This window comes from Periophthalmus magnuspinnatus, chromosome 5 (genome assembly GCF_009829125.3).
Source record: "Periophthalmus magnuspinnatus isolate fPerMag1 chromosome 5, fPerMag1.2.pri, whole genome shotgun sequence".
NCBI classification, from domain to species: Eukaryota; Metazoa; Chordata; class Actinopteri; order Gobiiformes; family Gobiidae; genus Periophthalmus; species Periophthalmus magnuspinnatus.
The window spans coordinates 22,790,313-22,815,164 of record NC_047130.1 but is presented as its reverse complement, the minus strand read 5'-3'; the positions used below and the strand labels follow the sequence as shown (position 1 = coordinate 22,815,164).

The 24,852-nt window shown below is 37.2% G+C and overlaps 2 protein-coding genes across 2 annotated transcripts in view; both read right to left on the bottom strand.

Moving 5' to 3' along the window:
- Positions 1-17,480, bottom strand: part of pparg (peroxisome proliferator-activated receptor gamma) — a 57,552-nt gene extending 40,072 nt beyond the window's left edge. Inside the window, exons 1-2 of the mRNA XM_033966268.2 lie at positions 17,241-17,480; positions 16,568-16,708 (exon numbers count right to left, since the gene is read on the bottom strand). Of these exons, the coding sequence (XP_033822159.1) occupies positions 16,568-16,616 (49 nt within the window). The 5' untranslated portion in view covers positions 16,617-16,708; positions 17,241-17,480. The remainder of the gene's footprint in view (positions 1-16,567; positions 16,709-17,240) is intronic.
- A 5,954-nt stretch (positions 17,481-23,434) lies between these two features.
- syn2b (synapsin IIb) overlaps positions 23,435-24,852 on the bottom strand; it is a 111,096-nt gene continuing 109,678 nt past the window's right edge. The window contains exon 13 of the mRNA XM_033966870.2: positions 23,435-24,127. Coding sequence (XP_033822761.1) covers positions 23,971-24,127 — 157 coding nt within the window. The 3' untranslated portion in view covers positions 23,435-23,970. The remainder of the gene's footprint in view (positions 24,128-24,852) is intronic.

Below are 24,852 nucleotides of genomic sequence, written 5' to 3'. Positions count from 1 at the left end.
GTTGAGCATAGATTGTAATTTTAGTTTAGCAGAATATCTAGGTCTTTCAAAGTCTCATCTTACGGTGAGGCCCCACACAGTTTAAAGGTGTCGAATCACTTTTCACTGTTGTACTTAATGAGATCTGTCAGTTCCACAGCAGCTCGGGGCTCTACACATGTGTTCACACTTGAGGGGGGCCAGACCCGACCTGACTTCAGTGATTTGTGTGTTCTCAAATACATCTCCAAAGCAGGGTTCAAGTCGGGTTTATGGCAAACAGGGAATATTACATTATACGGTGTCAAAAGTAACGCAATATTTTGATATTCAGTGTGACAGTAAGGATTACGTTTTCACTGCTAGCAATAACTTGGCAAAAATATAAATATATGTATGTCTTTCTTTGTAAAAATAAAAACAAAAAACTACTTGTCTCCGTGGTGATGTAATTGCTTTGCTTTAGATATTCCCCAAGATGACATTGAATTGAACTGGCCAAGTTACAGGACAGATCTGTGGAGAGGCGATCCTCTGTTACAGTACAAAGTACAAGGTTGTATTTATGTATTTAGTTCATTTTAGCAATAACTATACCTATAATGGAACAAATGCAAACGACACAACTTTAACGCCATACTGCAAAACATTCTAGGCAAAGCAATAACATTTCCCTCTAGACTAAAAATGACAGTTCACCTTACCTTTTTTTGATGTGCTATGATCAAGACAAAAACTTAAATATTTCTTCAGTATTTGTAAAAAAAAACAAACAAACAAACAAACTACATTTTTAACAATAGAATCAATTATGTTGCTGACACATGAGCTAAAATAAGGTCAGTTTGCTATGCACTGAATGAATGAAACTTACACTCACACTTCAACAATGAAAATGTTTTTAAAGAACCAAAGAAAAACTGTCCATCTTCACATTTTTGTTTTGCTTTAACTTTAAATAAAAGCTCATTAGTCATAAAAACAAAACATGTATAAAAGTGCACTTCAGCTAGTTTTCTTATTGTTCCAGAGGGTGTAGGTGCAGCCTTCTACACTCCCTGAGCACCACGAGTCACATGAAAAACCATTCAGAAAAGTCAACACTGGAGCAGGACCAGTATTTTGAGCAATGCAGAGGACAAAGGAAAAACCAGCCCTGCTACATTCAACACTTTAACACTCTTATCTGCTCTGTTTGGATAAAACTACTGCAGCTACGCCAAAGTCAAACCACTCCATTACTCCTGTACAAGCAGCTTTACAATCTCAACATGTGACTGTGACCAATAACTGTATTATTATGAGGCAATCAGGATAGAAGAGCTCTACAGGGCATGTGAGGTTGGCATTATTAACACATTTGAACTTATGCTTGGCTTGACATGTGCTGTCGTATATATTTGTATTAAATATGCCTAGTGGAATTACCTGTTACCTGTCTCTATGGAGATACACATGGTTAATTCTATAATGTGGAATATCCAAAACAGGGTCTCATCTCTAGTGTTTGCAGATGATGTTGTCTTGAAGGCTTCATTAAGCCAGGACCTGCAACATGCTGTGGTGGTTTGCAGCCAGATGTGAAGCAGCTGGGATGAAAATCAGCTCCTCCAAATCTGAGGCCATGGTTCTCGTCTAGAAAAAGGTGCCTTGTCCTCTCCAGGTGGGTGGAGAGTTCCTGTCTCAAGTGGAGGAGTTTAAGTATTTCAGGGTCTTGTTCATGTGTGAGGGAAGGATGGAGCGTGAGATTGACCGGTGGATCGGTGCAGCCTCTGAGGTGATGCAGTCGTTGTATCAGACTGTTTTGGTAAAGAAGGGGCTGAGTCAAAAATCAAAGCTCTCAAATTTGTTCAATGACCAAAAGGACAAGATCGCGGATAGAAGTAGTCGAAATGAGTTTCCTCCGCAAAGTGTCTGGGCGCTCCTGTAGAGACAGGGTGAGGAGCTCAGTCACATGGGAGGAGTTCAGAGTAGAACTACTGCTTCTCCCTGGGGAGGTGTCCCGGACATGTCTCACCGGAATGAGACCCGGGGAAGACCCAGGCCACTGGAGGCCCGGGGTATCCCCCCAGAGGAGCCCCGGACACGTGGAAGAAAATGGATGGACGGAATAGCCTAAATCTAAGCAAGGCTAAAACATCTCCATGGAAGAAGCAGGATGGGACCCCCACCAAAAAAGCAAAAAGTTAGTAAACCTTTTTTTTTTTTTTTTTTTTCATGATTTTTGAGGGTTTAACAAAGAGATCTTTTGGCTTTCATTTTTTGAAAAAACAACAGCAAACCAGTCTGCCTAGTGATTAGGCAGATTCTCATGCCTATTGCACCTCCCCACATTACTGTGACTGGAGGGAGCAATGTGGATGACTGTGGATGAAGTGTTTTGCCCAAGGACACAATAACAGTAGGTATGCGCTTTGGCTAATATTTCAAACAGCAGTGTGGATAGCTGAAGATTTATTTACCACCTTTTTTGCTTTACATATTTTTAGGGGATTCATTACTACTATCAGAATATGAAATGGCACCACTGATATTCAAATTGTGTTTTGTGTATTGTATTGTACGCTTCATTGATTTTTGCTAACTTTGCACAAACTTAAAAGCATTTCTGTCGCCTTATGCCAGACCTGTTGTCTAATATCACAACCAGTCACAGCAGTTCACCTCTATAGTAATGAGTGCTCACTCTACAGTTTACAGTTTTACAGTCTTGTGAATCTTTGATCAAACAGAGGAGGCAGTGACTGTATGAATCAAAACGCTCTTACTTCCTGTCTCAGTCTCTCTTCAGGAAACTGGCCCTGCTTTCACCCTATCAAAGGCATTTTACTTTAGCATCATGTATTCACCCTTATTTTTACTTTTAAATATTTGCAAACCTTAAAAATCTATTATCCATTTATTATCCATTTGTTATTTTCTGAGTATAATTAGAAGAAAACTCACTTCACTTTAAGCCCATAAAATGTAATAAATAATTTTATAAATATATTTTTAAACATTTTATTTCAATTTAATAAAAAAAAATGGTGACCATCCAACAAAAAGCAAAAATTGGGCAGAACCCAAATAGGTCAGATAATAACAACATGACTGAAAATTAATGAAGGACTTCTATATTTTTCAATGCGTGGTGCAATAATATTCAATGTATTTTGGCAGATCCCTATTCTAGGACCGTTGCCAAACAATGAACAATTTGAAATAAAATATTATATCTTTATACGTAAAGGGTAAAAGTCCTCAAAACTTTGCATATAACAGAAAATTGAAATCCATGAATAAAAGTCATGTTTGAATGGTAGCAGTAGTGGTACTAGTGGTAGTAGTAGTAGCGGGCCTGTCCCCTCCCTCTCATCCGCTATATGTGGTATAGAAGTGGAGGTGGAGCAGTGGGGGTGGAGCAGTGGGGGTGGAGCAGTGAGGTTGGCGGTCAATGGAAAAGCCAGTGTCACCAAGAGGTCCAGACTGCCCTCAACCAAACCCAGCGTCCCACGTGTCTGAGGAGCAGGTACTGGCGTCACTCAGCTCACCTCAGACTTGGCACTGCAGTGGGAGGAACAAACCACAATCTCTGTGATGGTGGCGGCTTTCTGAGTAAAACTGAACTAGATGACAAATTTCTTTTTATTTTTTGTGCCCTATTTTCTTTGAGATTTAGTTATAAAGTGCGGAAAAAAATGCAGAAAGACAAGAGGTTAGTGCCAGGTCAAAAGGAATGTTTTCTGTACCCTGTCAGCTAGTACTAGTGTTGTGAAGATACTGTATGTGTAATCCCTCAGTCATCCACGTCTAATCCATAGTTAAAGCCACAAGTAAAATCTGTCAACTGGACAAAAAGTTGTAGGTTTGAAATGTCTTCACTTCTACAACTTTTTGTCCAGTTGACAGATTTTACTTTTGGCTTTGAAATACTAAAATTTCAAACAAGATTTCGATCAATACTAAACAAACAAGAACTCAATACCATTTTTGATACCACAAAGATAATGTAATTTTCAACTCGAAATAATAATACTTTCATTTATAATACAATTGGTTCTATTATAAATTATGATCATTCTAAACCTATTCAGGAAAGGTAAAATGATGTCCAATATACACTCACCTGAAGGATTATTAGGAACACCATACTAACACGGTGTTTGACCCCCTTTCGCCTTAACTCTACGTGGCATTGATTCAACAAGGTGCTGAAAGAGTTCTTTAGAAATGTTGGCCCATATTGATAGGAGCATCTTGCAGTTGATGGAGATTTGTGGGATGCACATCCAGGGCATGAAGCTCCCGTTCCACCACATCCCAAAGATGCTCTATCGGGATGAGATCTGGTGACTGTGGGGGCCATTGTAGTACAGTGAACTCATTGTCATGTTCAAGAAACCAATTTGAAATGATACGAGCTTTATGACATGGTGCATTATCCTGCTGGAAGTAGCCATCAGAGGATGGGTACATGGTGGTCATGAAGGGATGGACATGGTCAGAAACAATGTTCAGGTAGCCCGTGGCATTTAAACGATGCCCAATTGGCACTAAGGGACCTAAAGTGTGCCAAGAAAACATCCCCCACACCATTACACCACCACCAGCCTGCACAGTGGCAACAAGGCATGATGGATCCATGTTCTCATTCTGTTTATGCCAAATTCTGACTCTACCATTTGAATGTCTCAACAGAAATCGAGACTCATCAGACCAGGCAACATTTTTCCAGTCTTCAACTGTCCAATTTTGGTGAGCTCGTGCAAATTGTAGCTTCTTTTTCCTATTTGTAGTGGAGATGAGTGGTTGTGGCTTCACAAATGCTTTACTGCTTTCCTCGGTTATAACGAGTGGTTATTTCAGTCAACGTCGCTCTTCTATTAGCTTGAATCACTCGGCCCATTCTCCTCTGACCTCTAGCATCAACAAGGCATTTTCGCCCACAGGACTGCCGCATACTGGATGTTTTTCCCTTTTCACACCATTCTTTGTAAACCCTAGAAATGGTTGTGCGTGAAAATCCCAGTAACTGAGCAGATTGTGAAATACTCAGACTGGCCCGTCTGGCACCAACAACCATGCCACGCTCAAAATTGCTTAAATCACCTTTCTTTCCCATTCTGACATTCAGTTTGGAGTTCAGGAGATTGTTTTGACCAGGACCACACCCCTAAATGCATTGAAGTAACTGCCATGTGATTGGTTGATTAGATAATTGCATTAAGGAGAAATTGAACAGGTGTTCCTAATAATCCTTTAGGTGAGTGTATGTTTTTTTTTTGAGTATCTAGTTATCTATCTAGTATGAATTTGTATCTAATTTGTGATATTTTTGACAGTCGTACTGCCTACAGATTTAACCCGTTTAAATCTATATATTCACTCTTGTGTTATTCTCCAAAACCTCTCAAAGTAATCTTGCCCATGCAACTTCAACGAATAAAACAGCCCTTGAAAATATTTTTGTTTTTGGCTGTTTTAGTGGGTAATACAGTGGCGATGTGGTTAAGTCCCTTGCCACCAAATTATTCTGGGTTTGATTCCCAGACTGGACAAGCGTTTCACTGTTCCTTTACCTTTACTTATCTTATTTAGTACTTTATATTTACCACTGGCACGATTTGGGTATTTAGGTAATATTTACAAGTATTTTGATTGCGTTCGAGTTGTGATTTATGTTTGAAAAGATTTTTTCCAGAATCCTCATTGTAATCAACTCCAGGAGCATTAACAGTTGAGAGAAGACAAAAATCTCAACTTTTGATAACAACATTTTTCACTAAAATACATTATACTATATAAACAACTGCGGCATTTCCGATTTGATCATTCATCATTGCAACAACTACAAAAGGGAGATTAATCTTGCAGCCCTTCTTCCAACCATAATAGTTTTCATGCAGCTAACTTCTCTTTGCCCATAGTCAAAATGCACCCAGTTTCGAGAGGGCTATATAAAGATGCTATTAAAATCTCATGTACTCAACACACACACACGCTGACCACAAGCAGCACACCACAAACTTAAGTGTGAGTACAGACCAGTGGTTCTTAACACTCAACACCATGAACCACCTTTGAAAATGTCCCCCACCCAGAGACCACTGATATTTTTGTACAGGGACCTATGCATCTTATGTACCACCACTGCTGTACATGCTCTTATAATACACTTTGAATATTTAGAGCGTGCAGACTAAAGTAACTTATTTCAATATAAAGCATAATTACAAATAAATCTTATTATTAAGTCTTATTTTAACAATTATTCAAGTCAGTCATTTCTAAATATTGATTAAAACCAGATTAGATTAGATAAATTTACAATGTGTATTTAGCTCTGTGACAAGTTACAACGAGATAAGACTTCTTCAGATCTATGAGAAATTTCCAAATACATTTCAGAGAATATAAGAGCGGGCAGATATTTTCTTGATAATGTAAAGGCTATTATATATTAAAAAATAAAATAAAATAAAAGATAAAAAAATAAATAATTGGACACAGATATATAACACATGTTGTGCCTTACCCTGTGTGTCCCTGTAGCTCAGTGAGAGGTTCATAGGAGAGTTAGTGTTGTCATGCTTTTCCTCAGGAAGTGATGACCACAGAAATGGGAACTGGACTCTCTTCGACAGAGTCTGGGCTCAGCAGAAGTTCAGACAGCTAACTATCATGTGGCTAGCATGAGGGTGGGGGTGCGATTCCTCATTTCCACTATTGCGTTTCTACTATTAGGACTGTTGTTTACATGCAGGGAAAGATGTACTTATTATTACTTCAAGCCTGAGCCCTGAACCAGTCCAGAGCCAAATTGGAATAAACAGAAAATAGAACCAGCACTTAAAAAAAACTAAATTGGGTCGCCTTGCCAGATCTTCCGTTATTTGTTTGTTTAGGTTCACCACAAAATGTAACATTTCAACAGTAGTTCGACTAGGCAATTATATACTGCTTTCAAGAAAACCCTAACCCTAACTGTGCATACAATCCAAATCTGGGTATACAAACTTGAAAAAAATTCTCAAAACTACTCAAAGATTGTCCGAATTGAAATACTTTGAAATCAGGTGGCCTTTTGGCAGTGAATACAACTGAAAAAAGAAAGTGAATATCTTTCAAGAAGTAGAGTTACCATCTATCGCCCAAAAGACAATAACATCACAAAGTAGTCATAATAACCTCTAAGAAAAACCTTGAGCACTGACAGGTCCATTGATGGTGGACTTCGACTCAATCTACTATCTATCTAAAATTCTCTCCATAAATACAGCAAAAGTGAACATGTGTAAAACGCAAAAAAAAAGGTATATTAATTGAATACATGCATTTTAATTGGATTTGCTTATAAAAATCAATTATAAACTACACAATAACATAACTAAATAGGATAACATATTGCATTTACAACATTTAGAGCCAACTTTTTTAGAGGATTCATTTCAATTTTAACACCTGGTTTAGTCACGTTTATTCCAGACATCAAAAGTAACACGTGTGGGAGGGAGAGACTGCTTACTAAGACTATGGTCACACTTGAGCATATGCAGAAAGTAATACATTTATTTAAACTCAATATTTACTTTTTAGAGTGTAGAATTCATTTGAACTTTACATAACTTATTTATTGTGTGCCTTTCTTTGTTTAACTACATTATATTAAAAAAGTTAATATGTACACATCTTAAAAATCTAAATTTGCTTTGGATCAACATAAAATATTGCCAAAAAAATGAAAAAAATACTGAAAAAGATTATTATAATAGATCAATAGGTCAACATTTTCTTGGAGTTTATACATAACATTTCTTTAAAGTCAATATTTACTTCTTTAGAGTGTAGAATTCATTTTACAGTAAACTTTCCAGGTTACTATCACGTGTGGGAGGGGAGAGATTGCTCATTTTGCATGTATATTGTTCTGGCTTGGTTTGTGTGTGGTGTTTTGTGTTGTTCTGTGTGTGTGTGTTCTTGTGCGCGTGTGAGGTGGCAGACTTTCGGAGCAGATGACTTCCTGTTTCTTCAGAGAGCTGTCATGGTGGCTCTGGTTCCACTTCTCCAGTTGAGCTCAAAGTCAGAGGCAGTGGCGCATGCTCGCTTCTGCCTCCTCTGCCCCCCATAATGAGTCACTTTGAAATCCCTACAATATAACACTTTATAATAGCACTTTATAACAGCTACACCTTGATAGTTAATTAATATAAAGCTTGACATAATTCATAATGAAGAAATAGTTTATTAAGAAGGGCAGGTACTAATGCAGGTTATTTAAAGTGTCATCTTAAAGGGCCCATAATACGTTATTTTCTGATCTATTATGTTATAACATTGTTCATTCACACATGTTTAACACACAAACCCTGCATGTTTAGGCTGAGTTCTTCTCTCTCCAATTTGTGATAACATGTGGTAATACAGAAAGTGCTGTGCACTCTGTTTTTAAACTCCTTAACCTTCACTAGAATCATTTGCACAATTCCATCTCTACTGCACTAAAGGTAAAAGGAGCTGTTAACTTGAAATCTATCGCTTCGTGACATCACAAGGTGGAACAGAGCATTTTGTGCTTTGAGATGTAGACAGACTAATAATGCAGCGTTACTCAAACATGAAACAAAACACAACTCCAGGTATGTTTTTGATCAGGAAATAACATTCTAACATGGCTTAAACCTCACAAGAGTCAAGTGTGTGTAATATAGGACCTTTAAATATACTCAGAGGGTTTCAGCATCCACTGTATAGGTGACATTTTGAGATCTGAGAAATTGGTTATTTCTCACTTAAATGTTGTGACTTTAAAGCTGGAATCACCTCTCCACAGATCTGACTTGTAACTTGGCCTGGAGGTGCCACCAGGCCAAGTTTAATGCCATACTATGCTACTAGAAGTTAAACGGTGCATGTTTAAATGCTACAAAAACATGCCAGCAGCAGCACAAATAAACAAAGCAGTGTCACCATTGGCACTCCAGTCAATTTTATCACGTATTTAGGTAGTGCATTTAACAGCAATAAACCAAGGACAGTGTGATACCAAAAAGCAAAGCTGACCATAAAGAATGCAAAAGGTGACCAGTGAAAGCATTGTGCAGTTTTGAGTTGTTGCATGAAGAACCCAGAGATCACACATCACAAGCTGTGGTTGTCGCTATAGCAGTTTCCAACAAGGGGCTGCAAAGTTGTGAAACCACCACAAATAAAGAGTCAGAGACTATTTTAATTTAAAGGAAATTACTCAGAAGAAAAGTGATAGTACCTTGTGAATAATGTGGTCAGAACTCTCCAAGAGAGTTTTATAAATGCAGTGTTTTTTAAAGTAAGTAATCCTTTGTGGAGAGTTCTGAGGCTGATAAGGTAAACTTGTGCTTTGCTAATGAGGTCGCTGGAGCTCTGTCTGGTCCTTTCTGTGGTTTTTGTGTTAAAAATCCACTTTGACTGAAACAGCCTTCAGTGCCTTGTGTGAACACACTCTACATTCTAGTATTATTCTTAATATTTATAAGATCTTACAATTTATTTTGTTATTTTGTGGCTGATGGTGGCCAAGACAGGTAACTTCTTGAACCAGACAAGTGCATTTCGACCCTGGTTCCCAACACTGTTTTAACATAGACTTCCACAGTCCTAGGCCTGAGCTCTGGAAGAGAGCAGTGTCTGTGGTGTACTTCAAACTCACTAAACCACAAATCCAGTCAAGCTGACACGTGTAGTACTTTCTTTAAAACATTACTATGGTATAGAGCCAGAAAATCAATGAGCAAAGCCCATACAAAAGTTACTGATGGACACTTTCATGTCACCACGATGGCAGCATGTATAGTTTATGGTTTACTGTATAGTTTCAGAAGGAGAAACATTGTTTTCATACCAGAATAATTATCCTTTTTCTTTTTTCGTATCTACACATCTAAATGAAACAAACTGATGTACTTGGGTGATTAATTATCTGGGCATCATGGGTAGTGGTGAATATATATAGCACTTATTTATATGCTGTAGCAAAAATAAGGAATTACAATAAAAGACATTATAGCTACCAATGTAGGGCTGAACTAAAAATATCTAATTGAGATATTTCTGACAAGCATTGTGACTACATTTACAATGTGTTTCAATAACAAGATTATTATTATTATTATAATTATAATTATTTCATTCAAACTGCAATTTCGATTTAATTGTGATTAATCTTGTAGCCCTACGCCGATTGCCAGTGTGATAAAGATATAAGAAAATACAAGGAGTGGATGAAGACTCAGAACCATGGTAGAAACTTAAACTTAAATGGACTCTCTGGGAATGAACTATCTTCACATAACATGAACTTTGACCCAGATCCTTTAAATAGTTCTTAAGAGTTAATGGTTGATGAGTCCCTCCAGTCTCAGAGCTTCCTCTTGGATCAGAGGAAAATGTGCTGCTCATGTCAGACTCAAACACTCACACAGTTTGGAAAATGATCATGGTTGAAATAATAGTAAAAGTTAAGTAGTAAGAGATAAAAGCAGTAAAATGAAATGTAAATGTATCAGTTTCTGTATTAAAGCAGACCTATTATGCAAAATTTACTTTTCTGAGCTTTTAACCATGTTATGGTTGTTTCTCCTTCTTATTAACCCTCTCTGAGTTGTTTTGGAGTGATTCATGCGTGTTTGAGCAATCTTTAGCCGTTTATTTTCAAGCGGTTGCAGATCAACCCCGTTTTCACCAGTACGCGCACACTGCTCTGTGCTTAGTTTGTTCTCCAACTTTATTTTCTTAATCGATGATATACATAGGATTGGCAGTGGCAGCGTTGCACAGTCATTTTGGTACAAATGTAAAAAACCCGCTGCTCGCTAATGTGATCTGCAGCTATCCATCGGAGGCACGACTCTTTGTTGTGATGACATTTACGATAACATCAGCTCTCATTGGGCAATGCAGTTTTTTAATGCGAAAGTCAGTGGACGTCTTTCTTTTATTTAGCCATATTAGATGAATATTTCAAATTAAAATGTGCAAATTTTAACATAATGATCCATGGGTGTCGTAGATTATAACTACAGGTATATAGCAGGCTCAAGCACAATATGTGTTCTTTAAATATAGCAAAAGGAGAGTTGAAGTGTACAGCAAGTCGCAATACTAGAACAAAGTCAGTAGTCTGTAATAGTAGTATATTAGCTGTAGTAGCAGTATAAAAGATTCTAGTAGTATTATAAATTAGGCCAAAGTTGGTCTACAGAAAGGCCTTAATCATTTTGAGGTAATGGATTCCGAGGTTATGATCTACTGAAGTTATTTCTGGTGTGCTTCTGAATAAAAGCAAGAGCAGCCAAAATTACAACTGTCACAGGATCAAACGTCACTCTTCACCCTCACTGCTTCATAGCCCATGCACAGTGCACACGCTGGCATCATGTATCTGCAAATAAATTATGCTACCAGATTTATTTAAACTAGCTGGTTTGCCTTGCAGTTTGTTTAGTTACAAAATGCCACTGAGCATTAGTATTATCATATATAAACTCTAGTATAACTTTTTCCTGAGCTGGGACAGTTTCTGCATCTGTCTGTTGCTGGAGAAGAGCCGGTTACAGCATAGTGCAAAGCCCGCACCGGATCAGAGGGAATGACGGACTGTATTAGATAGAAGTATGAGAGAAAATACGGACTGGATTTTTTAAAAGAGTACAGCAGTTTCTTATGGAACAGTGGAACGGATTGGGTAAAGACGCTCATTTTGACAATAGGTGATTAGCGATGCATAATATGACTGACTGTGCCAATATAATGGTAGGGGAAACACCAGAAGCTGCAATAAATAAATGAAATACTTAATGAGTCCTAGACGTTACTAATTCAGACCTCTACAACATACACCTTATCACAGTATAGATGCACAGGACCCACGATAAATATTGAACCTCAAATATAATAGTTCTATCTGTCACGTATTGAACAACAAGTCAATACAGTAACTATCACAACAGGCCTAGACGGAAGTGCGGCTGCCAGTCTGCACCGTTGGCATCTACAATCAACATCAACCATTCACACACCACATTCATACAAGGAAATGTGGGTTAACTGTCTTGCTTATGGACACAACAAAAGTATTCATTAGTTTGAACAACAATCAATCACAAGTGCTCTTACCTACTGGGGTCAGACGACGAAGAAGATGTAATTTAAATTTTGACACTATATATGATGTGTTTTTAATTGAAACTCTGTATTTTAGTGAGGTAATACATAACGGAATTTAAATTTGAAATGTTTGCCAATTGAAATCAGGACAAAATGCTATTTAATTTCACAATGGGGGTCCCAGATCGGTTGCTATTTTTGTTATTTTTTCAGAGTCCCGGCCTGAAAACCCACTGCTATCCCAAACCCTGTGTCTGACATGACAAAGTTAGACTACTTAAAATATTTGTAGTTCTATATTCTGTGTATATTCTGGATTGACAAGGGGGGCAGCAGAAGGAAAAGGGAGAGGTGGGCTCAGTTTCCTCAAAGAGCAGAGGAAAACGCAGGAGTATTGAGCTGTCGAACAATAACAACAAAACAATCATGTGACTCCCATTGACAGAACATACTGGAAATGAGCGCCTGTCCAACGGGAAGAGGACACGCAAGACACAGCCATTTGTACAGGAGTTCACACAGGAGCAAGCCAACAATGAACTCAATGATACAACTGAGTACGATTGTTCATGAGCCTTTAACCCCCAACTCACCTCTACATTTACTGTCAGTCACAGCTTAAAATAAGTTTGACAGACACTTGTGATGCTTTGATGAATGGTGAACAATACATGGATAGCAAGTGCTGAAACGGTGGTATCCGAATATTATATGTTTTAGTATTACTCATGACTCAAAATAATTGTCCAATGTAAGAAAAAAAAAATCTTGTTAAAGGTGCACTGCGTAATTTCCCGGTCTTCAATCTGCCTGTCTCCATGGTGATGTCAAAGAAAGATACTGTATCGTACAATAATTAAAATAAAACAGGGAGATGTGTGTTTGAAATAAAATGTTGAAAGACAGACATTCCTGTGGCTGAAAGATCAGCAATAAATGGTTTCTTACAGAAAGTTGACGAAGCACTGCTCAGCATCTTTGGTTTGTGGCTTTTGTTTTTCGTATGAAGTGGTGTAATATGTCAAAGCTGTCATTTTAATGGTTAAAATGTACACACGATAACGTCTGTTCATTTGATACATCTTCTGCCTATCAGAATATATACAAACTACATTTCACAGTTTAAATGAAATGGAAGCTACTGGCTTTGTGAAACCACCATCTTCATTTTACTGCAAACCAGATATTTGGCAGATTTTTACACCGGATGCCCTACCAGTCGTGAGCAGCCACATTACTGTGATTGGAGCACCACAGTCACTCACCTATAGCCTTATATTTTGTTGTTGTTGTTGTTATTTCTTACTGTATTTGATGAAAAGGTGTTCCTGATGCTGTGTTGTGCTGGTGGGGTTTTGCTTGTGTCACCATACAGTGTAAGTGGTGAGTCAAAGTGACGTCCTGTTTAACAAAAATGGGGAGCTTCCACATTTTTTCAAAAGAGAAATTAGTTGCCAAATACAAGTGTCTTTAATAATGTATGTCAAAGGCCACTTGAGGAAAGGTTTTCCATTTCTGTTCTGTGTGTGACAAAAATACACATTTTCTAAATATCAGGTCAATGGTGCAAGTCAAAAATAGCTCACACAAGTGATGCACAGTTCAGTGATATGAAATAGCAATATCTGCATAAATGTGAAATGTATTATGTAAGCCCTGTGGGGTTGGCTTATAACGTATTGACACAGACATTTTTAAACATGATTTATTCTCTAAACATCAATGTCCGTGTAACACATAACCTAATCCAATCTAATATCAACGCGAAAATGTAAAAGTTTGCAGCACTGAATCATATCACTAAAAACTACAGTTCACTGTAGCCTTGTACCTTGGCCTGAACAGTTCTTCTTGGGAGTAAATATTTATGTGGGGACTTTTTCTTTACAGTAATGGGAAAATTTGGGTTATTTTTCTGTGCTCAGATGCGATTTGAGCTGTAGAAGTTTGAATTCTGAACTCATTATAGATAAAACTAACTGCTAAGTGTTGCATTCTCTCATTTATTTATTGCTCTTTGTGCTTTTTAACAGTTTTACAAATTTAGAAAAGTTTTTCTGGTATAGATCTGCTTTATGTTTTGGTTGCAATATTATTGTTTATCGTCTATATTCAGCAATATATCTATCGCCTTTCAAAACTTTTTTATCGTGACAGGCCTACTTGTACCACACACATGGATTTACTTGTTTATTACTGACAACCCATTCACATTTACTGTGTCTACTTATTCTTTATTTTAAACAGAAACTACTTTTGTTGCACTCTGTCAACACTGTCAAGACATTCATCCGTCTCTTGGAAACAACAATAAAAACTCAATCCAACTCGTCTAACAAACCTAACCTACAATACAAGCGAATCAAAAACAGGGATCAAGTTAAAAATGCTGCTGTTTTTCTCTATGCTCCATTTAACTTGTTGTCTGTGCAAACTGTTTGATCAAGGTGGATAGAATAGTTTCATAAAGTTATCACCACCACCCGGAGATCATTGGCCGCCCACGATTACCGGATTACACAAAACACGTACACTTGTGCCATTCCAAACCAACAACAACATATTTAAAAATGTGCCAAACACTGCTGTACCTCCAATAAAGTTCTTAAAGTCTAAAATCACAGGTTTTTCAAATAAATATTCAAATGTATATTTAAGTTTAAAGTTCATCAAATTGAAAACGTTTTGTCCATAGTTTCAAACAGAGCTGAACGTTTTGGGAAAAAAAAATCTCATTTCTAACAAGCATTGTGATTGTAATTAGATAAAATTCATGTTTTAATAACAGGATTCTGTACAAAGTTTGCATTTTAAACGCTTACAGACGAATTGACAAAAACACTGAAATATAAAGTGACAAACTAATACAAGAATCACATTTCAGAATATGTTTGTACTGATCTAAACTACAGGGTATACCATTTTTACTGGATTTTTGTTTTTTTGTGGAGGGAATTATGATATATTCAAAAACTGCAGTCTTTCTCGGATCTGCTTATTGCTTCCATCCAAATTGCAATTTTGAGTCAATTGCAATGCATTTTGCAGCTCTGGTTTCAATACTCAAAGCCGCAACTCAAGCTTTTTAGCAGTTTTTGATTACATTGTTTTTATGCTTTTTATGCGTTTATAACAGAAGATAAGAGTAATTTATGGCATTAGATTGTCTGTCACTTGGAGCCTGAGTTAAACGTGACTGTGAGGACACGTAACATAAACACCCAGCGGTGGTATGAGACTCAGACCAAAGTCCACTGCTCCAAACACTTTATACACATCATATACACAGTAACATACACACAGCAGCCTGGCCATGTCATTCAACTCAATGACAAATATCGACAACTGTGGGAAAGGCCGTGATTTGAGGTCAGATTTGAAACCTCAAAGATGACATCTAATGTACAGATATAATTCATATAATGTGTAATAAAAAATATTATTTACCAACAAGAAAGTACAAGACTGATGACGGTCGGAGGCAACATCCCTTTAATGTCTTTTGTTTGTAACATTTTTTATGGAACATTTCCGTATTATGCGGATAAGATGCTTTGAAAATGTAATAAAATATTTTTTATGTTTATAATGTATAATTAATATAATGTCCAAAGTGGAGGCTATCGTGAAGATGTGGGCAACTAATTTCGACTATGATATGTAATTAAGAGTATAGTTACTATATATATATATATATATATATATATATATATATATATATATATATATATATATATATATATATATATATATATATATATATATACACATGACATATGAAGCGAGTGGCCTAAATGACTTGATAAAATAATGAATAAAAGTAGGGAGGATATGTTTGGACTTAAAGTGAGTGAGACTTATGTTTTAGAATCAATGTAATTGAACAAACACAACACACAGATAATCATAAAGGCTTGTGTCCTTTTCAGAACACTTTTTTTTCCAAGTAGGCCACATGTAACTAAATGCCACCCAAACTTTATCCACATAGTAGGTGTAATTAACTCATTACCAAATACAACTTAATAAAAACAACTTAACTTTTGACGTATCTTTCCCACATCTAGTCTACAAAGGCCTTGCTTATTTAGTAAAACGGCTAAGGTTGTGAGGACAGGCTACAGCAGGCGCCTCTTGTGCAGGAGCCTGGTCTAGAAAAAGCTTGTAGCTATAGTATCGTTAATCTTATAGTAACACATGCAAATAAAAGTCTGTCTATACTGCTGCTGGTGCGTGATGTAAATGCGGATATGTGGGTGCAATCAGCGCGTGTCCATCGGATCTGCTGAGTCACGGCTTAAACGTCCACACGCTCCAACTGTGCAACATCCACGAGTGTCCCAATCTCTCACGACACAAACTCATTTCACCACCTCTTAAAACTTGCATGCACACTTAAAATAATGTGAAAAACAGTCCATTAAATAAGTGAAATAAGTTATTGGCACTAGTTTGTTCCACCTACCTGATAAGCTGCTCCTCTGATGACTTGAATCCACGCCGGGTGTTTGCATGTCAGACACAACAGACGCACTGTGGACTGCACCTGACTGCGTGCCAGTTGTCTGTGTTGACGCACGCCCCCTTCACCACCATCACATCACCACTCCTCGTACAAAAGATCAAAACTTTTTTTCAATACAAGCTCTTAAAAGCAATTAAAAGGATAAAGAGCAAGGGCTGCAACTAACAATTTTTTTAATGAGAGATTTTTTCTTCTCGATTAGTCAAATAATTAGGCTACTTTTTCAGTTGTACAGTGGGATTTTTTTTTTTTTTTTTTTGAATGGCCTGCTTTTAAACAAAATACATTTCGAAATAGTGTGACTGTTCTAATTAGAGAATGCACTAAAAGACCATATAGTCCAGTTAACAATTGCGATTATCAAAATATGATTAGCCTACAATTATTTTAATAGTCGACCAGATAAAACCCGTGCGTAAAGAACACCTTTACGCGCGGTTTTATCACTTTCAAATGCGCATCACAACTCCAACTGTCTACTATTAGCCTATTTACTGCTACTACAATAAACTACAACAAACAACGATGCAAACCTCTGCTACCAATTCAAATGTTTTCCAAAGTGCAAACGTCTATCTCGCACAATGCTCAGGTAATTTAAGGTTATTCTTACCTAAGCGTCGAAACCCAAAGGTGCGTCTCGGATTTGCGTCCCCCCTTTCTCCTGAAGCCAATTTACCAGGTCCTAGTCAAATGAATCTTGATGTGTGCTTCGATATCCACGTGCGCTCTGCCTGTCCTGTCTGGAGCGTTGGTTACACCGCTGTCCGGGCTCTGGTTGTCTTCCGCTCCCCTGCTCCCCCTGCTCCGCTCAGCCTCTCCTCCCTCCACAGAGCCGCGGGATCCTGAGGACACGTACCGGAGGCGTCAGGTTTCCTCTCAGTCTCGTCGCTGCATGGCTCGAGGCAGCCTGTTCAAAAATAAGTCTGTGAAGTTTGAGTTATAAACCCATTATATCGAAATTTGGGGTTTTGCTACAGATTAGGTAATATGAGGGTCAACAAAAGTTCATTTGTCATAAGAAAACATAGGAAAAGGCATTGTGCAATAGGTGCATTTTCAAGTGCACTCTGTAACTTTTTCAGTGTAGGGTCTGTCACTTGATCTACGTTCTTGCTTTGCCTGGAATGTGCCACAATAGGACAATGAACTTATTTTTGATCACCTCTCCACAAATCTGTGCTATTACAATACTGTTACATTGTTATACAGTTTATTGACATGAAATGCATTAGATAGGACTGGATTTGGTCCTTTGTGCACTGGTGGACAGAGGGTATATGCTGTCCAGGTATTCCATAGTAAGGCTGGGACCAACCCTATAGCAAATCTCTGTATCGTTTAAATTGGAACCTTATTCAAATATTTACACACTGTTCAACATCTCAGCCATGAATTAACATTACATGACCTCAAATAGCCCGAGCTTGTACACAGCACTACAGATATAACGCTCATATGACCTTAAGATGAAGTGAAAAAATGAGTAATAGAAACATGTGGCGCCAACAGAGTAGACTAATCTGGTGAAGAAACATTTCCCAATAACTTTAAATTACAAAGTATTAAGTTCCTGTTTTAACGAGACCCATAGTCTGAACCCAACGAAACTGCTATTATTAAATGAAAGTGAGGAATGCAAACCATTACAAACATTCATTTTTTCCAGTCAACACCCAAAAAGTGACACAGTGACCCTTTAAATATTCTGTGTCACCTTTTTTCACTTTCCTTTATTTTTATGTTAATTCAAAGGAAATAATTTTGAGTTTATTAAAATACAAAAAAATGCAAAACAATTACATGGAAAAAGCTGACGTGGTATGTTTTATAGATATGTTAAACTGATAAAAATGTATGAACTAATCTTAGCAAGTGCATCTCTTGTCAGATTTCTTGTGGTATCACTATACTAACCTGTGCGGTCTAGTGAAATGTGGTGGCATTGGTGTTACAGACTTACACCCTCTGGAGGTGAAAGCAAAACATTCAGGTCAGAATCTATTCAAGCTGCTTGTGGCAACAATACAACATTGAGAATATCAGAATCAACTATAGATCTCCTGTGTATGTGCTTGTCTCCTCATTTGGAAACCTTTGTGATCTTGACACACACCTGAACATATGTTGTGTATACCTTTATTTTTGTCATTTTATGTCAATGGCAGTGCATTACCAGTTTCACATTTTAAACCAAATCTTCTTACTCAAATGATGAGTACACAAAAACTTAGATTTGAAATTACAAATATACATTTTAAAGCTACCATCCATAACTATATTTTATTTTTTTTTACCAGTAGATGGCAGATATGAAACCTGTTCTCCCTCCTCCGTCCCCCCCTCACCTCACCTGGTCTTTGTTCAGTCTCACCTGTGCTCTCTGCTCTTCTTCAGGCTAAACCTTGCACATTGTCAGACTGCAATAACATATGTAGCACTTAGTGTTGTTATGTGAGAATGCAGCATGACTGGGTCGGCCAGTCTTAATTATGGATGATTGCTTTAATGAGCCTGTACCCAATTTATTTCCATTTATTTAAGCAAATGTTGTCTCTGTCAGGTCTCTGCACTGGCTCCTGTGGCTCAGAGAATAGACTTTAAAGCAGCTCTGCTTGTGCACAAGTCTCTCCATGGACCAGCACCAAAGTACATCTGGCATGTGAACCATCTCACAATCAGTGTTTCAGTTTTCTGCAGCTAAAACCTGGAACAGTCTTCGTTAAGATGAGAGACAAGACTATAAAGCACTTTGAATTACCTTATGTACAAACTCTGCTACACAAATAAACACGCCTTGCTTTGCCGCAGTACAGATATACTGTCAAAATAAGCTTACTGTGTGCTGTCTGCATCTAATTACGAAGCGGTTTATTGTCCAAGAATCAGGAAGGGTGTGGTTAGCAGGCTAGTAAAAGAAATAATTAAAATATGTCACTGGACAAAAAGTTGTAGGAGTGAAGAGGTTCCGCTGCTCATCCAGGCCGCTTCTTCAGTTCAGTTAGCATTTAGCAGGCTAGCTGTTAGCATGACAGTGATGGAAAAAACTCCGCAGTGGTTTCTGAAAATTGTAAAAAAAAAAAGCACTTCTAGTATTTGTCACGGTGGATAATAAGGTAATTGAGGAGTAACTCTGGACGTCTGCAATCCGTATACAATGTTTTAGTTCAGTTTTTCAGACTGTAGCTAGCTTACCGTTAGCTTACCTTGCATAGCTTTCGTGCGTGTGTTCACAAACTTGGGGAAATGGGTTGTAAGCGAGCTCCTACATTAAAAACATAAGCTACTTTAGTCATTCAAGGCCAAACATAACCTCTTTATTCTTGCTGTGTTGTGCTGACTTTGATCTATGTAACTCTAATGGATCCAACTCCCATTTTCAGATCATACTTATAATAGTTACTTGCTATTTTATGCGTGTTAACATCCTCCCCGCGCTCAATTTCTTCAAAAAATAATGTTGACTTATTCTTTGGCAAACAACATGAAGACATAATTTCTCATATTTAGACAGCTCAGTCCCAGAGGTTTTGTTAAATTGGACAGAGCTTGTGTTTTCATTTTAAAGTAGCCCCTCATTTGGAAAGTAATATATGTTGACAATGCAAACCGCACTGATGAAACACACCTTAATAAACATGGAGTTGTTGAAATTTTGTGACAAACTAATAATTATATGTTCATGCTTTTTTTTTTTTTTTTTTTTTTTTTTTTTGCAGTTTGGGAAGAGAACCAAGGGAAACAAGGATTGGCTCATTGTATCGTCTTGTTCTGGTACATTTACGCCCACGTCCAAATCTCCCTGAGTGGAGAGACAGAGAGAAGTTCCCACACAAAAACTCTCACTACTAATACGTAAGATCTGTTTTTTCTTTCATTTCAATACTTTACAACAGCAAAAGTCTTAGTAGCCAGTTTGTATATTTTCGGTTTTGTGTTAGGGCTGCCAAAAACGAAAGAATGAAGTAGGATTGTGCAGCTAATCCCAATTTTAAATGAGATTGGGAGTACATGTAGTTTCTAATCACCCATGATCAGTTTGGGTCTTTTTAATGAAAGGTTTTTACAGTCAGTAAAAGCTTGTAGTAAATAGAAATTTGATTATTTTTAAAGGCCTGTTAATCGCAATTCTGAAAAGTAGGTTATGTTTAAGATATTATATTGAAAGTGATTTTTATTTGTTTTTAATAAGACAAAATACAATTGAATGGAAAATTGTAAATACAAGGACAAAACTCATGATTTTTTTTTTTTTTCATACTCCCAAAGTCCATACAGCTATACATTAATGGTTTACAAATGGCGCCACCTGTCGTCTGCTTCTTTTAATTGCAGCGACTTCAACATCAAAAGCTCCTGAATACTTAAGACTCGTCCTACTTGTATGATGCAGTTATAGCATTTATATTTATTCATAATTGGTTTGAATGTGCAGAAATGCTGGAACAATCCACTGATGGAACCACATGTTTATTAACTTTCATCTGTACAGAAAAATAAGGTTATTGGTCACCAGATCATGCAAAGCGGTATTGCGTTACAAATAAAAACACACTACTGAACAAACAATAGTACAATAATCATAGAGCTCGAAAAATAAATACATAAATAAATTGATATTTTACAAAAAATAAACTCCTGAGATGACACACACATACATACAGATACAATATGATTTCATTTAGTTGCAACATGAATCATGAAGATTGATGGAGCATCTTAGACATAAACTTGAGAGGACCTGCCCAAGTGTAGTCCAGATTACTCTTTATGCAATCAAACAATGAAATGTGTACTTTAAGTGTATGTATTATCTCATATATTTATTATTATACTGAATGTATACGTACATTGATTTCAAGATACATTAACTTGTCTGATGGAGGCCGTGCTAAGTGCTTGTATAAGTGCTTGGAAATGTCATTGCTTGGAATGTTCCACAGTATGGTATTAAGCTTAATGGAGACAAGAAGGTAATGCCACTAGGCCAGGTTACAGGTCAGATCTGTGGAGAATGGACCCTGATCACAGTAGGAATACATGTTTTTCAAGTTGTTGTTTTTTTGCAATAAAAAAGACCTATAATGGAATGAAAATGAGATCAATGAAGCTCAGTTTAATGCCATACTGTGGAACACAACAAGCGGAGGATCCTCCACCACAAAATGTACATACTGTACCATTAAAATCCCCAAAATTGCATTGGACCAACATTAAAAGATTGTATAGACAATATAACTATATATTAATTAAAGTCAACATTTCATTATTTTGAGTCCTCCAAACGCTTAGAGATTGCACACATTTTACTAGTATGACAAAATGCAGCCTGGAGTCGGAATTGACCACTGCAAAGGAACCTTAAAGGGAATGTACAGAAATGGTTTGGTGTCCAACAGATACACAGCTTTAATAATGACCATATTTATATTCATATTAGGGTTAGGTGCTCAAAACAGTCATGTAGAGGAGATGTTATTGCACTAACTGTCTCAATGTCTTTTGATGAGCATAGTCAACAAATACAATACTGCTGATAGATCTACACAGAGGTGAAACAAGAAACCACCACTCACAGACATGAGTTCACAAATGCATTCACATACTTAGGCCTTTTATACTTGCAACAATCTGGAAATGATTAGACACAAGAGCTAGCAAGACATACACAATTATTTTTGAAGAAAAATGTCAGCATTCTATATAACAAGACAGTGCCCAAACTAACACAGAAGATTGGATAGTCCACTCCAGAGGGATATTATCTAGCCCAGACAGTTTTCCTAGCAATAACTTCAGCTATTATCGTTCATAGCAGCCTGCCCCTCTGGAGTATACCCTGCCCACCCTTTTACTAAAAATATGACCAAATCATAATGGCAAATTGCAATGTTGTTCAAAATGTGATTAATGTATCTTTAAATAATTAAATCTTTTGTTAGCGTTTATGCAAGACTGAATACCCAATGTACCAAGAGGCACAAACACAAGTATTTTAAAATAATATGTGTACATATGGCTAGCTCGAGACTGCAGTTCAGAGTAGATGAATGCATGTGGCAGTAAGCCCAGGTCTGCACAGCTGACGATGCAGCTGTGTATCGAAAAACATGTACACGATAAGGCTACAACATCTAGAGAGCGAGGCAACGCAGGGCCAAAACTCAACATTGATAGAACTTTCCTCACATCAAGCCCCCCATTGGAGCCATGCAAACAGTGACGAACACACACAAATGTCCAACTCCCTCACACGACACTAGGGGGCGAGCTGTGGTCAGCCCAGTGGTCAACAGCAGAGTAGACACTGATTTGTACAAGCAGTTTTCTTAGTTACAACACTTTCAATACTTGTTATGGATGAGTATGTCAATATTCTTAATATGTAAACTTTCCCACTGAATGACAAAATCTGGATGGTGCTACTGGCTATCAATAACTGGCTTAACTCCATTAGTTTTGTTTATTTTAAAATCCATATATAGACATAAATCTGTTAAATATATATCTTTATATTTTATACTGAGTTCTGTTAAAAATAAATGTGTATATTTTTACTATTTTCTTTCACACTTGAAAGGTGTACAGTTTAACTTAAACTGTTGGAAGGTACACCATCTACTTGTCTCCATGGAGATATTATGACTGGAATGCTCCAGATTATGGCGTTAAATTTATCTTTCTTCAAAGAAACAAAGATGTTGCGCCACCAGGCTACAGGTCACATCTGTGGAGAGGAAACCCTACTTACAGTAAGAATGCATGTACTTTTGAGTAAAATCTCTTCCAGATAGATTGAATTCCATACTGTGGAACATTCAAGGAAAAGCTATTTCATTTCCATGGAAACTAGCAGATGGCAGACAACCAACTAAAAAGTTACAAAGTGCACCTTTAAAGGCATATTATGCAAGAGTTTGTTGTATTGATTTAGACATACCCATGATATCCAAACACACTCACCTTCATTTACAAAAACTATTTAGATTCATCAATTACACTATACATTATTTGTATAGTATCTGGGATACACATGAACATGGTACAGCTATAACCAGGCACCTTAATCTTGAGGCAGGCAATGCTAACCACTCTGCCACAAATAGGATACTGAAAATCCTGCAGAATATACCTTTAGGTTTCCCAGTGTAATTACAGTTTCATTCTTAAGACATCCTATCCAGAGGCCCTGAACGTTTAACATGAAGATGAGCGGGACAGAGGGAGTACAGTACAGTCAACACACAGCAGGGGGAGTAATCTCAGACTGGTTCACATTAAGAGTCTATCAAGTCATCCCCGGCCACTGGAAAAGAGCCAGAGTGAAAAGGAGCTGGACCGGTTTAGTCAGAGAAAAGGCTGGCGAAGGACTTTCGTAAGTTGCGGATGGTCTCAGCTTTGGCCTCCTCCTGCCCCTCCCCCCCGGACGAGCCCGAGACGCTGCGGAAGAACGAGGAGTCACTGATGGCATTGAAGGCGTTGGTCAGAGACTGCGACTTACTGAAGGAACAAGAGAAATATCATCAGGGTTAGGACTAATATCACAAAAGGTTATCTTCAATCAATTTCATAACCAGGGCTGTTTGTAGCTTAGTGGTTTTTCTATGCAAAATGAGGTTTGGGGGCCCCCTACTGAACAATAAAGGAGTGATTGATGAGACCTTAGAATAGATCCATGAACGTACCTCAATCTGTTAAACTAGGGGAGCAAAAAAAGAAAATAAAAAATAATTATAGATTCACAGTGATAGCTAAAATCTAAATATAATATTCTATATTATAATATTAGAATTATGCCATCTTGAAACTGTATTTTGCTGGATTTTCAAACTGCAAAAAGAGAAAGTATGATTTAAACACATCTACCTCTTTGGTGCATTATTAATATTTAAATGCATGAAGCTTCCAGTGCGTACTCAGCTTTACTACTGCTTTTTATACAACTGAGGTGGTCCACTGAAGCACACTATATCTGAACGCTGTTTATACAGGTCAGGATTACAAAAGATAAAATACTTTATTATGCAGACAGAGCTCAGCAGTGTGACTTTGTCAGTGTTCTTTAAAAAAATGAATTAATTAATTAAAAAATAAAATAATAATAATAATAAAGCACTCTTGAGTATTTCAGCTTTAAATGTAGTAAAATAGGAATAGTTGATTTTACTGATAGCAATTGTTTCATAATTCCAATACAAAAACATGAAGTAAAACTTGTATTCTCA